The following is a 14561-nucleotide window of genomic DNA, read 5'->3' as shown; positions in this document are numbered from 1 at the left end:
CTCCTCTTCGCCGGGACGGCCGACTCCGTAGGACGTCCGCGCGATCCTCTTCTGCGCAGGTCTTCTCCCTGAGCGTCCGCATCCTGCGCCGGTGACGACGATGACCTCCGTCCTTTACCGATGACGACTTCCGCTTGTCTACTTGACCCGGCGACCGGCTCCGTCACTGCCACGGGACGAACGACCTCTTCCGGTGATGTACCTTCGCTCGCGACGGACGGCATCTCTAAACACCGACGGATCCACTCCTCGGCTCCCGCTTCTCCGGCCCGCTCGATGAGGCGTCGCAGAAGACTCCTGTTGCCAGACGACACAAACCGGTAAGTCTATCCGAAGCTCCAATTCAATCTTTGTAGACGAAAACTTGACTCGAAGCTCTGTTCTCTTCAGCGGTACCGGAGCCTTGACCCGAAGTCTTCCTACCGACAGCAAAAAACCGATGGCTTGACCCGAAGCTCCGCCAACACCAGCACAGCAGTTGACAAGAAAAGGAGACGAAAAGCTGAATCTTGACACGTCGATATCTCCTGAGGCGAGTGACTGCTTGTGCGGATGAGCCCCCTTTTTATAAACATAGGCAGGCTCTGAGGGCGGGAAGAAAACAAGCTTAAACTGGAATAAAATCTAAACTCCCTAGCTACAGGTCTAGAATGATATGATTGGGGGCTTATTTGACCTAACATAAAGCTATATGCCTAATCTGCCCTAGTAACAGGATGACCTATACTAAAACATAACTAGCAGCTCTTTTTTGAAATAGCTTTTGCCTGTCACCATCCCATCTGAAGAAAGGGGCTCATTCAAGCCCCTTCCTTCTTACAATCTCCACTAACACACCATAGAGGTTGGCAGTCAAACTCCTCCAGGATAGCACATGAATACATGCCATTGCCAGAAGGTATGCTGTGTCACCCAGCACAGTTTTAAGAGCATGGAGGAGATTCTAGGAGACACGCAGTTACTCTAGGAGAGCTGGACAGGGCTATAGAAGGTTTTTAACCCATTAGCAGGACCGGTATTTTCTCCTTTGTGCAAGGAGGAACAGGATGAGCACTGCCAGAGCTCTACAAAATGACCTCCAGCAGGCCACTGGTGTGAATATCTTTAACCAAACAATCAGAAACCGACTTCATGAGGGTGGCCTAAGGGCCCAATGCCCTCTAGTGGGCCCTGTACTCACTGCCCGGCATTGTGGAGCTCATTTGGCATTTGCCATTGAACACCAGAATTGGCAGGTCTGCCAATAATGCCCTGTGCTTTTCACAGATGAAAGCAGGTTCACCCTGAGCACGTGACAGACATGAAAGGTCTGGAGAAGCTGTGGAGAATTGTATGCTGCCTGCAACATCGTTCAGAATGACCAGTTTGGTGGTGGGTCAGTGATGGTCTGGAGAGGCATTTCCATGGAGGGACACACAGACCTCTACAGGCTAGACAATGGCTCCCTGACTGCCATTTGGTATTGGGATGAAATCCTTGGAACCATTGACAGACCCTATGCTGGCGCAGTGGGTCCTGGGTTCCTCCTGGTGCAAGATAATGCCTGGCCTCATGCGGCAAGAGTATGCAGCCAGTTCCTGAAGGGTGAAGGAATTGATACCATTGACTGGCCCCCACATGCGCCTGACCTAAATCCAATAGAACACCTCTTGGTCATTTTATTTCGGTCCATCCGACACCGCCAGGTTTTACCTCAGTCTGTTTAGGAGGTCAGTGATGCACTGGTTCAGATCTGGGAGGAAATGCCCCAGGACACCATCCATCATCTCTCATTAGAAGCATGTTCATAATTGTCAGGCATGTATACAAGCATGTGGGGGCCATACAAACTACTTTGAGTTGCTGCAATGAATTACAGCAAAATTGACTAGCCTGCTGCATCATTTTTTTTTTACTTTGACTTTTGAGGTGTCTTTGAATTCAGCCCCCTGTAGGTTGATCATTTTCATGTCCATCAAACAATGTGGCCTCCTTTAATTTCTATCACATTACCCAGACCATATCAGTATAGATACCCGGCATTATATTTTTCCCCATTGAGATCTGATGTGTTTTCAAAGCGTTCCTCTAATTTTTTTGAGCAGTGTATGTATGTATGTATGTATATATACAGTGCCTTGCAAAAGTATTCGGCCCCCTTGAACTTTGCGACCTTTTGCCACATTTCAGGCTTCAAACATAAAGATATAAAACTGTAATTTTTTGTGAAGAATCAACAAGTGGGACACAATCATGAAGTGGAACGAAATTTATTGGATATTTCAAACTTTTCTAATAAATAAAAAACTGAAAAATTGGGCGTGCAAAATTATTCAGCCCCCTTAAGTTAATACTTTGTAGCACCACCTTTTGCTGCGATTACAGCTGTAAGTCGCTTGGGGTATGTCTCTATCAGTTTTGCAAATCGAGAGACTGACATTTTTGCCCATTCCTCCTTGCAAAACAGCTCAAGCTCAGTGAGGTTGGATGGAGAGCGTTTGTGAACAGCAGTTTTCAGTTCTTTCCACAGATTCTCGATTGGATTCAGGTCTGGACTTTGACTTGGCCATTCTAACACCTGGATATGTTTATTTGTGAACCGTTCCATTGTAGATTTTTGCTTTATGTTTTGGATCATTGTCTTTTTGGAAGACAAATCTCCGTCCCAGTCTCAGGTCTTTTGCAGACTCCATCAGGTTTTCTTCCAGAATGATGCTGTATTTGGCTCCTTCCATCTTCCCATCAATTTTAACCATCTTCCCTGTCCCTGCTGAAAAAAAGCAGGCCCAAACCATGATGCTGCCACCACCATGTTTACGCCAAAAATAACGTTTTGCATTGTTGCCAAAAAGTTCGATTTTGGTTTCATCTGACCAGAGCACCTTCTTCCACATGTTTGGTGTGTCTCCCAGGTGGCTTGTGGCAAACTTTAAATGACACTTTTTATGGATATCTTTAAGAAATGGCTTTCTTCTTGCCACTCTTCCATAAAGGCCATATTTGTGCAGTATACGACTGATTGTTGTCCTATGGACAGAGTCTCCCACCTCAGCTGTAGATCTCTGCAGTTCAACCAGAGTGATCATGGGCCTCTTGGCTGCATCTCTGATCAGTCTTCTCCTTGTATGAGCTGAAAGTTTAGAGGGACGGCCAGGTCTTCGTAGATTTGCAGTGGTCTGATACGCCTTCCATTTCAATATTATCGCTTGCACAGTGCTCCTTGGGATGATTAAAGCTTGGGAAATCATTTCGTATCCAAATCCGGCTTTAAACTTCTCCACAACAGTATCTCTGACCTGCCTGGTGTGTTACTTGTTCTTCATGATGCTCTCTGCGCTTTAAACGGACCTCTGAGACTATCACAGTGCAGGTGCATTTATACGGAGACTTGATTACACACAGATGGTTTCTATTTATCATCATTAGTCATTCAGGTCAACATTGGATCATTCAGAGATCCTCACTGAACTTCTGGAGAGAGTTTGCTGCACTGAAAGTAAAGGGGCTGAATAATTTTGCAAGCCCAATTTTTCAGTTTCTTATTTGTTAACAAAGTTTGAAACATCCAATAAATTTTGTTCCACTTCGTGATTGTGTCCCACTTGTTGTTGATTCTTCACAAAAAATTACAGTTTTATATCTTTATGTTTTGAAGCCTGAAATGTGGCAAAAGGTCGCAAAGTTCAAGGGGGCCGAATACTTCTGCAAGGCACTGTGTATATATATATATATATATATATATATATATATATATTGTGTGTGTGTGTGTGTGTGTGTATATATAATATATATATATATATATATATATATATATATATATATATATATATATATATATATGCACAACGGTCGTTCTTCATAGTGCAAGGCAATTAGGCCATTCCAACTGCCATATATAGAAAAATTCTGAGCAGGATTTATTCATATTCAGTTTCGAGCCATATTGCTAAAGCCCTTTCCCAGGTAGGAACCTTACCTGAGGAAGGGCATTGGCAATATAGCCCAAAACTGTTAAATATGGAACGCTCCTTGATGTTTGTAATTGTTGTAATTATTTTATATAGGTTATGTGCAGCGATCCTGTTTTGGATTTTTCTATATACAGTGTATTTATATATGACATTCATCCCACCCCCTATCGGTCCAGAACTACCACACACCTAACAGGCATAATACCAACCATTGTGACTGCTACTGCAATTCTCGATCTGCCATCTACCCCTGTCAGCCTTAAAGCTGTAATATGGGACAACATAGGGCTGAAGTAAGAGTCACAAATTCGCACAAGTAAGGTGAGTGTGGGGAGGGAGAAAGCCAGCTGAAGCTGGCATAGACAAGGATCTGACAATCCAGGATGTACTGCATCCATAAAAAATTGCCATCTCTGACAACAGAGAGGGATGTAATTAGTAAAAAATAGTATGTCTTAATGTATCTAAAGCCTAAACGTTTTATTTTGTTTTGGATATAGTGGTAAAGGATTAGACTTCTTAGATTTTCCTGCATTCTGTCCTTGTTAGGAAGATTTGCCCTCACTATTGGTTCTAATAACCATTGCCAGGACTGAAGATGGAAATCTAAAGAGGTGAATTGTCACCAAACTGAGAAAAAAAAATGGGATATTTTACATTGAGGATACTTCTCCTAGTGACAGCTGTCTTAGAGGGTGGTTCACTTTCTTTAGATAGTTTCCTTTTTACATCATGTGGCTACAGGAAAAGAGTTAAAAAAAAACTCCACAATGAGACAAAGATGGCAAAAAAAAGAAAAAAAAAAGGGTTTACCCCTTCACTTTCCAAATTAAAAAAAAATAAAAAATAGCTTTAGATATGCTTTAAGGCTGCATTATTTACTTATAAATATATGTGAATGTATTCAAAATATATGTTCCAGTTAAAGGCACATTATTTTAAAGGGTTAATAAACCAAAAGCTGATTTTCTGTTTTTGGTAGATACTGAATTGTTAAACTACCTGGCAGTTTCTTGTGTCTCTTGGCATGTCAGAAATGAACTTGAATTTTTATAACAATTGCCACAACCAATGGATCCCTCTCAGTTTTGCAATTGATGTAATGATATGGAATGTACAAAAGAAAATGATAGAATACTTCATACAAAAGGGGGGGGTGCCTAAAACTTTAAGATGGACAATAACAGAGGCAGAATCTACAGCAGGAGGATAGCTGTCGGGAGCTCCCAAGAACTGTATAGAGTTTCAGTTTGGATTTGATGTGCCTTTAAGTATAGCTTGCACATATTATGTATCACCATACCAAGAAATGTCGAAGATCAGTCATTCTAAATGAATGACATTGCATTCTTATACAGATACAGTATTTTCATGCAGTGTAACCTTACCTTACATAACCTGTTCTAAATGGCAATATATTAAGATTTTTTTTTCAGTTTGTATGCTTTAAAATATTGTTAGAGATATTAAATGTCTGTTCCTTTCCTACTCTGTACATTGTTAGAATCAGAGAAAGAACCTTCATTCTAATCACATTTTAATGAGCAGTTTGCAAATCATATTATGTTTCCCCTTTGTCTTATGCATTCTGTCTCATTCTCCTCCAGGCTTTCAAAGTTTTTACTCTGTTTCCAAACACTCTTCTCTCTTATTAGGTTACATTACATTAGTTTTCTTAATTGGCAATGTATTTTCTTTTATAAGGTAATTGAGGGCACTGGCCTAGGAATGCATGGAATGAATATAAGATCTCTGAAGGAAGAGGGCTTTGCTGTAATATTCATTGGCATTGGTAAGTAGACATTGCTAGTGTTTGTCTGCAGAGTATTGCAAATAATACATTTAATGCAGAAATCAATGTCAGAAAGACATTTTATTTTCTTTATGACGAATTTATAAGGCCTTGTTCACATCCTTGTCGATAAACAGTGGTCAACATGTTTTTAGCCAGATGCTGGGTCTGAAAGGGCAGAGTCTAGTACACACTTGTACTCCTTGCTATATATTTACTCAAATGCAGTATGAAGTATATGCAACTGTGTAGATGACACTGGCCAATTGATCATAATTGGTTTCCTTGGTGGGCCCCCCTAGTAGAAAATTGTTTATACCGGAGCAACACACTTCCTTATAAATGTTCTAAGAAAGCTTGTTCATTTCTCTAATAATTAGTGGGTCAAATCAATGTTTATTTCAACTGCAATGATGAAAATTTCAAAGGAGCAGGACAGACAATATTTCCTTAACAAACAAACTTCTAACAATGTATGGGGTTTTTGTTTTGTAAAGTCCTTTCATTTTTAAACCAAATATTAAAAGCAAACAAAATCTTTAGAATGACATTGGAACGTTCTAAGAATTTTCATACAAATTTTCCTAAGACTTTTCATAAGAATTTTTGTTTTCAATTCTATCCATCTATGGTCAGCATTACTCACACCCTGGAACGCTTTTGCATTTAGAGACTCCAAAGAAAAGGAAGTAGTGTGTTTAAAAAAAAAAAAAACACATATTGTGCTTTTAGCTCAGGGGTTCATGAGTGCACCACATACAGGGTGCAGATTTCAGGGGTGCGCCACTTACAGAGTGCAGAGTTCAGGAGTGTTCTGTGTACAGAGTGCAAAGTTCAGAAGAGGTCTGTGTACAGAGTGCAGAGTTCAGGAGTGTTCTGTGTACAGAGTGCAGAGTTCAGGAGTGTTCTGTGTACAGAGTGCAAAGTTCAGAAGAGGTCTGTGTACAGAATGCAGAGTTCAGGAGTGTTCTGTGTACAGAGTGCAGAGTTCAGAAGAGGTCTGTGTACAGAGAGCAGGGTTCAGGAGTGTTCTGTGTACAGAGTGCAGGGTTTAGGGGTGTGCTACATACATTGCACAGGGTTTAGGGGTGTGCTATGCACAGAGTGCAGGGTTCAGCTCTTTCACAGGCAGTCCACATTTCCCTACCATCTCTCCTCAGCTCTGACTTCTGCAACACTCGCCCCCCAATCCCTCATCTCAGCAGAACCCTCATCTCTCCTCCTTCAAATATTCCCCATATCTCAGGTATTCAAAAAATACCCGCCAGTCTCTAGTACTTCCAGGCATCGTAGGCGATTTTGCCTCTCTTGCTCTATCAGTTGCAGTGAGATCATCTGTTAGCATCTGTGCACCCAGGCACAGATGGGGATTGCAGTGCAGCCTACCACGCAATGCCCCTCCCACCTATGAGTAAACTGCATCTGCTTCCCCCATGTCCCCGCCATGAGTGCAGGGCAGAAAGGAATCTGTGGGAGCTGCTGAGAGGAAAGATGTCTTTGTAATCACAGAAGGCTACTGTGTTTACAAGTGACAATGGTGAACGGGAGTGGAGGGTGAGAGCTGGAGGTGACGGAATGGAATGTTGCCACGTTCCGGCTAAAAGAAAACCCTGGCTATATTCTTGGCATTTTTTTAATACTTGTAGTAAAACATCCACCTATACTCTTCGCCTGTAGTACATTTCAGCCAATTCTCCCTTATTAAAGTTGTACTGCTGCTGTCTAATTTACGCTCATTATATATTTATTTATTTATTTCAGGTACTTATATAGCGCTGTCAATTTACGCAGCGCTTTACATATACACTGTAACATTTACACCAGTCCCTGCCCTCAAGGAGCTTATAATCTAAGGACCCTAACTCCCATACATACACAGTAGGGACAATTTTTTTTTATACAGGATCCAATTAAGCTACCAGCATGTCTTTGGAGTGTGGGAGGAAACCGGAGTACCCGGAGGAAACCCACGCAGGCACAGGGAGAACATGCAAACTCCAGGCAGGTAGTGTCGTGGTTGGGATTCGAACCAGCGACCCTCTTGCTGCTAGGTGAAAGTGCTAACCACTACACCACTGTGCCACCCATTATCTGAATCTCTTATGTCTTAGATTAGGTTCACACTATCGCAAATGGTTGCAGGTGTGGGAATCGCACCTATTCTCGTACCCCCAGCCAAAATGCTCTGCTTTTAAAAAATGCACGGGCTGCCATTTATTCCTAATGGCACCCCAACACATCAAAAATGCAGCAAATTTATGGGTGTGGGAACCACAGGGTAATTGCATGGTGCAAAATCACCATGTGATTTCATGGACACTGCTGCAGGAACCTTTTTCCCACGTGAAACACAGGCACAGCAGCCAACTCAAATGAATGGGCTGCTGTGCCCAACAAACGCGGCCTTCAAAGTCTCAATAATGTGAACCTAGGGTTAATAGGAGTTTGATAGAAATTGTCCAGTGACAGAACAGTTTTGAAGCAACGAGAACATGGACAGCCTCTTGCAACCACTGGCTGTTTTTCATCTGCTGCTCAAGTAGTATTTACTACTGCTTGTTAAAAAAAAAAGCACAGATGCTGCTAAAACTACCTGGGAAAAAAGCATACTATTCATATTGGGGTTCTGCTGTATTTAAGCCAAGCTAATTGAAAAAGGAAAAAAAAAGAATTCCACAGCCAAAATAAGGCCTGCCACTGTGACTATCCAAGAAAATTGTACTGTTCACCACGTATAGCTTTAAAGTAATTGCAAACTCTCAAGCGTTGTTTTAACTACAATGTGTAGGTATTAGTGTAGTTACTGTATATTCCCTATGTTATTTGTTTGCTTTATCTTTTAATGATATGCTCACATGATGCGGCTGCAAATTGTAGTGTCCCATGGCTGATCGATTTTTCTATGTCCATGTCTTCATTCATCTAGTTGTCCCTATTCATCAGAGAAACAAGCAACTTTTTGTTCCAGATCACATAGCATCCAGTGCCTGCCTTGCCATTTCCTCTGTGTTTCATGAGAAATGTTGGAGTGCTAAACTTGTTTAACCGTGAGCTCTCTGTTAATTGCTCTGCCTGTGTCAAATTTAATTAATAGCTCTCACCTTTAGAAGCACTAGATTGAGAGACCCATGGATTGTGGGATATGTAGTTTCTTTACAGAAAGTGTCAATTCTTGGACTACAGAAAGAGATCATGCATTAGCCTGTGCAGTGTCATACTGCATGCTTCATGTTTGAACACAAGCTTCTGGCACCAAAATGTGAACAGGGCCAGTTGTAGAGATGAAAGCAAGGTCCAAGCTTTATAGATTCAGCCAGCAAAATTTGAAGCTATACTTGGCAGTATTTAAATCAACTGATTAGCTCAGATATCAGGAGCAGACAGTAATTAAATATAGTAAATGAACGACCACTATGGTAATCTCTCATTTCTCTCCTGTTAATGTGTCCCCTTTGAGTAAATATTCACTGAACAAAATTATAAATGCTATACTTTTGTTTTTGCCCCCATTTTTCATGCGCTGAACTCAAAGATCTAAGAATTTTTCTATGTACACAACAGGCCTATTTCTCTCAAATATTGTTCACAAATCTGTATAAATCTGTGTTAGTGAGCACTTCTCCTTTGCCGAGATAATCCATCCATCTCACTGGTGTGGCATATCAAGTATTGTCCTGCACTCCTGTGACCTGTTTTCAGCAGAGAGCGGGTTGAAGTCCACTCTCTGCTAACGTCATTGATGTCGATCCAGGCACCGCATCATGATGACCATGGAGTCGAGATCTGCCAGGTGCCTGGACCGACACCCGGCTCAGCCTCTCAGTGAGTCTGAGCCGGCCACTCGCCGCCCCTCCATAGCTCATCGCTCCAATAAGCGAGGAGAGGGCAGAGCAGTGAGCTGTCAGGACTGAGTGATCGGCGGTGTTCGCTCACTCGGTTCTCAGTGCAGAGACACCGGGGGACAGATGCAGCATCAGACCGATGCTGCATCCACCTAGGTAAGTATACACGGGGAAAGAAAAGGAAACCCCGTGCTTTTCTTTTAACCAATATATAAAAAATGAATGAAAATTTGAAAATATATGTACACTGAACAAAATTATAAACACAACACTTTTATTTTTGCCCCCATTTTTCATGAGCTGAACTCAAAGATCTAAGACTTTATCTATGTACACAAAAGGCCTATTTCTCTCAAATATTGTTCACAAATCTGTCTAAATCTGTGTTAGTGAGCACTTCTCCTTTGTCGAGATAATCCACCCACCTCACAGGTGTGGCATATCAAGATGCTGATTAGACAGGATGATTATTAGGTTAGCATCAGGGTCAAAAAGGTTGTTTTAATGTGTTTAGAAAGGATAAAAAAGCAAAATGGAATTATTGTTTCTTGGCTGGCTACAGGTACAAACAACAGATGTGGTATTGCCGCAATCCTTAATTATATAATAAAAAATATAATTTTGACGGTTTTTAATTAGCACTGGGCTTTTCTATTTTATGCTAAACAAACTAAACAAGGACGGAAATTTTGAAATTATAAAAAGTTTTTCTTTCTGTCATAAAAGCTCATGAGAATGCATCATTGCCCACTGATAGCCTGCACTGATAGGAAGCACTGATAGGCAGCACTGATGAGCACTGATGGGCACGGATTGGCACTGTTGGGCTGTTGGGGCTGCACTGATAATTAGGGCCACTGTTATAGGTCCTTCACCCCAATCTGTGATCAGCTGTGTCTGATTGTTAGTTAACCACTTACAGACCACCCGCCGCAGTTTTACGTCGCTACTGCCCTAACTCCCGTATTTTTTTACAGGGTGGGCGTTCCTCTTTCACATAAAAGTGGTCCCAGCGGCCTTATAGGGCCAATTTTTTCATAATGAAAAAAAAAAAGTCTTTTTTTTTTTTTTGCTTTTTAGTGTAGATGTGAGTCTTTTTGACTCCAGATCTCACATTAAAGAGGACCTGTCCTGCTTATTGCTATTACAAGGGATGTTTACATTCCTTGTATAAGGAATAAAAGTGATAAAAAAAATTTAATAAAGAGACATTGTAAAAATAAAAGGTAAAATAAATAAGAAAAAGAAATGTAAAGTGCCCCTTCCCTCCGTGCTCACGCTCAGAAGCCAATGCATACACAAGTCGCCCACATATGTGTGTAGTGTCGTGTTCAAATCACAGACGTATCATCGTGATCGTTAGAGCAAGAGCCTATGGAGATTTTTATGTACCAATGTTTGTCGCCATTCCATGAGTGTGTGCAATTTTAAAGCATGACATTTTGGGTATCTATTTACTCAGCGTAACATTATCTTTCAAATTATAGAAAAAAATTGGACTAACTTCACAGTTTTCTTTTTTTTTATTATTCAAAAAAGTGTATTTATTCCAAAAAATTTGTGTTTGTAAGACCGCTGCGCAAATACTGTGACATAAAGTATTGCAACAATCTCCATTTTATTGTCTAGGGTCTCTGCTAAAAAAAAAAATATATATATATAATGTTTGGAGGTTCTAAGTAATTTCATAGCAAAAAATACTGATTTTAACTTGTAAACAACAAGTGTCAGAAATAGGCCTGGTCCTAAGTGGTTAAAGTAATGCAGTGCCGTATCACATAAAAATTACCTGGTCAGGAAGGGGATAAATCTTCCAGAGGTCAAGTGGTTAACAAAACATGCCAAAGTTGCACAATGTCAGGTATTATGTTTTTTTTTCTTTTTTTACCTTTCACCATGAAGGGGTCAATAAAACTACTGAAATAGAAAACCAATACTAGGATGGAAATGTCATCAAAGGAACAGTATGTTCTTTCTATAAAATATGCAGTATTAATAATAATAATCTACTAATCACATTCATAAGTAATTTAAAATTATATATATTAAATACATAACTAAATTAGGTATGTGCTGTGTAGCTTTATTATATTCATCATGGAATGTGTCAAGATTGTCACATCATTGTTCAATTCAGGCACATCAAGCTCAAAATGGAAACAGAGGACTAATTTAATCAAATAAATCTATTAGGGTCTTTATGAACTATAGAACTGTATTTATATTGTAAGTAGACCTAAACCTAATCACCACAAGTTCCCATATTTATGTAATTTTGAAACTTGTTTTAAAGTGGTTCTATAGGTTTTTTTGTTACCTTATTGTATGCTCTGCATTAGAGTAAAAACCTTCTGTTTTTAGATGCCTCTTCAGCCCAATCTCATGCTTCCCTGAGTCTGCTCTCAATCCAGCACTGTGCCTGAGAGCAGCGTCTCTCTCTGCTCTCTATATAAATCTTGTATTATTATAATAATAATAAGAATAAAATATCACCTGATGATTCTGCCATAATTGTCCATAACAATGTCGCCCAATCAAAGCCTGGTTAAGTACAGATCTGCTGCAATAGTTGTCATGTCTGGTTTAATTGAATTGCTCTCTATGGAATGTGTTCAAACAGTTATTGTAAAATATTATGAATACATAATATTAGACCTAATCCTGATTTGCCCAGCAAATTCAATGTTGTCCTGTTGTACCTACTGCTTGTTGCTGCACTCCATATGTTTTTGCAGTGGCCTCTAGGTCCACCCTCCTCCTGCTACTCTACGAAGACTGATGTCTCTTGGGATGTCTAATGTAGATACCTCAGGAGGATGTGGCTGTAGTACAGTCACATACAGTACATGAACAATGCAGCTTTGGCTACCTTTCTTGCTTGTATTTTTATTTGTTAACTGAAGTTCACTTGTTTGAAACTGTTCTTGTTTTTTTTTGGTTGAGAATAATAGTTTGTATCAGTAGCAGATGTATGGCAGACCGCAAAGTTCCCCTCTGCATAGTTAGCCTATATGTGGATGTTGATAACATTCACCAGGAACTACAGGTTAGATGTTCTTCATGCAAGCATGGTTGCATACTTTCCTCCAAATTCCTGAAATGTCAGCATCTCCCACTGCCATCCCCAGCTTTCCTACCCATGCCACAATTCAGTAGTTAAAGAGGACCTGTAATGTACAAACTGTGCCCCAAAGGGCAAACTGAGTGCAGAAAATTAGACACCAGCATTGCCTACAGGCTCCTTGATTATTTTTGCCATTATTGTATGGAGGCAGCCATCTTGGTAGAAGCAGGCCTATTCTACCTCATGTTAAGGCCCCATACACACAGGGTGTCAGAAAAAAATGAGCTGCAAAGCTATTTCTGACGCCAGGAAAAAGCGGCGTCAAAAACGTGCCTTTAGCAGCATTTCGCATTGGTATCAATGTGCATTTAGGCACGTCGGCGCTTAGCAGCGTTTTTAAATAAATACAGCCCTCTTCTATTTGTGACCAATCACATTTTAATTTTTCACATTTAAAAAAATGCCTGACGCGGCTAAAAGCCGATAAACAGCGTTAAGCCGCGTTTAGGCGCGTTTAACAGTGTTGGGCGTTTTTACAGCTTAAAGCTGCTGCTCCTGAACGCACTGGCCCTGGGTTTTTTTTTTTTTTTGCAGCTTAAAAATGCCTATGCCACTTGGAGCTCCTAAAAGCCTGTGTGTGGATGAGGCCATAGAATAACATGGAGGGGCGTTTTTAAGCTGCAAAAAAAAAAAAAAAAAAACGTCTGACGCTCCTAACAGCAGCTGCAAAAAAGCCCTGTGTGCATAGGGCCTAAAGTTGATCCTTTCATGTTTATTTATTGAGCCTGATAACTCAAGAAATAGTCAGTGGTAAGAGAGGTGCAAAAAGCACAGATCCCCAGAATGGATAAAGCAGAAGAGGCACGCAGAGCAAGGTTCTCAGATCCAGATTCCTAACCAACAACAGTACATAGCCAAGCACAGTAGTGACATTGTCAAATCTCATGGGACTAGCAGTCAGGGGCAAGAGTGCATTAAATGATCTCAAACTGCAGATATACAACTATGAAGCTACATTACAGTAGTGATTAGGTACGGGAAGCACACTAATATTTTTCAGGAGGATTTTGGAACAAAGGGTAAAATTAACAAGAATGTACAATTAACAATTCTAGATGTTCCAGAGAACATAGTAAATGTTCACTTTTTGCTCTCCCTAGTAATGTAGGATAGGGTCTTCCTTTGCCCGAACATTTAGCCTTTCCATTCATGTAAATGAAAGCCCCCACGACCCCAATGGGCCATTTTTTCGAGAGGACTTTGTGCTGAAGCACAGTCTGCATAGACAGACCATGTTTTCTGCAATCAGTTGTCTTATGTTATTAAAAATTGTTACCAATATTGAAGGCCTTTGGAAACTGATGCTTAGTGTATTTCGGTTTCCCATAGAAAACACTCATGGTATACACTTTATGCTCAAAACATCCACCGCTTCTGGTAATGCAACAAGCATTACAAACGCCAGTAACATTCTCATCCATAAGTGTAACCATATGCTGCACGTTTGAATAATCTAAATTTACAGCATGTCAAGAGAAAAAGCATTTGTCAAGTGTTACACCACTTCTTTCCTGTGCACAAGCTCATGCCTGTCATTTTACTCAATGAACTGAGATGATTGAGAGATATATGGTTCTTCTAATGGTGTTCAAGAGTAAACACCGGTTTCTACATCTTAAAGCATTTCACCTGAGTTGATCTGTATTCATTCAAACGCTTAGGAATACAGCGCATACGACGTATTAATTTATCATGGTGGAAAACTACATGTACTGTGCTGCCTCATTGCATCGCAATATTGTCTAAGTAAAAGAAGTGAGAGAAAAAGATGCTTTCAGTCCACGTACTTTGCAGCATGCATCAAATCAAGCTTTACAGTGCTGAGTGTTTGCGTGTTTTGTGTTCCACATCTC

General features: G+C 40.5%; 1 protein-coding gene across 1 annotated transcript in view; it reads left to right on the top strand.

Moving 5' to 3' along the window:
- Positions 1–14561, top strand: part of DPYD (dihydropyrimidine dehydrogenase) — a 1764026-nt gene that overhangs the window by 664569 nt on the left and 1084896 nt on the right. The window contains exon 8 of the mRNA XM_082264968.1: positions 5655–5742. Coding sequence (XP_082121094.1) covers positions 5655–5742 — 88 coding nt within the window. The remainder of the gene's footprint in view (positions 1–5654; positions 5743–14561) is intronic.

Source organism: Pelophylax lessonae (assembly GCF_965119305.1).
Source record: "Pelophylax lessonae genome assembly, chromosome: 8".
Lineage (NCBI taxonomy): Eukaryota > Metazoa > Chordata > Amphibia > Anura > Ranidae > Pelophylax > Pelophylax lessonae.
The sequence above is the reverse complement of the archived record's forward strand: the minus strand, read 5'-3'. Positions and strand labels throughout refer to the sequence as shown.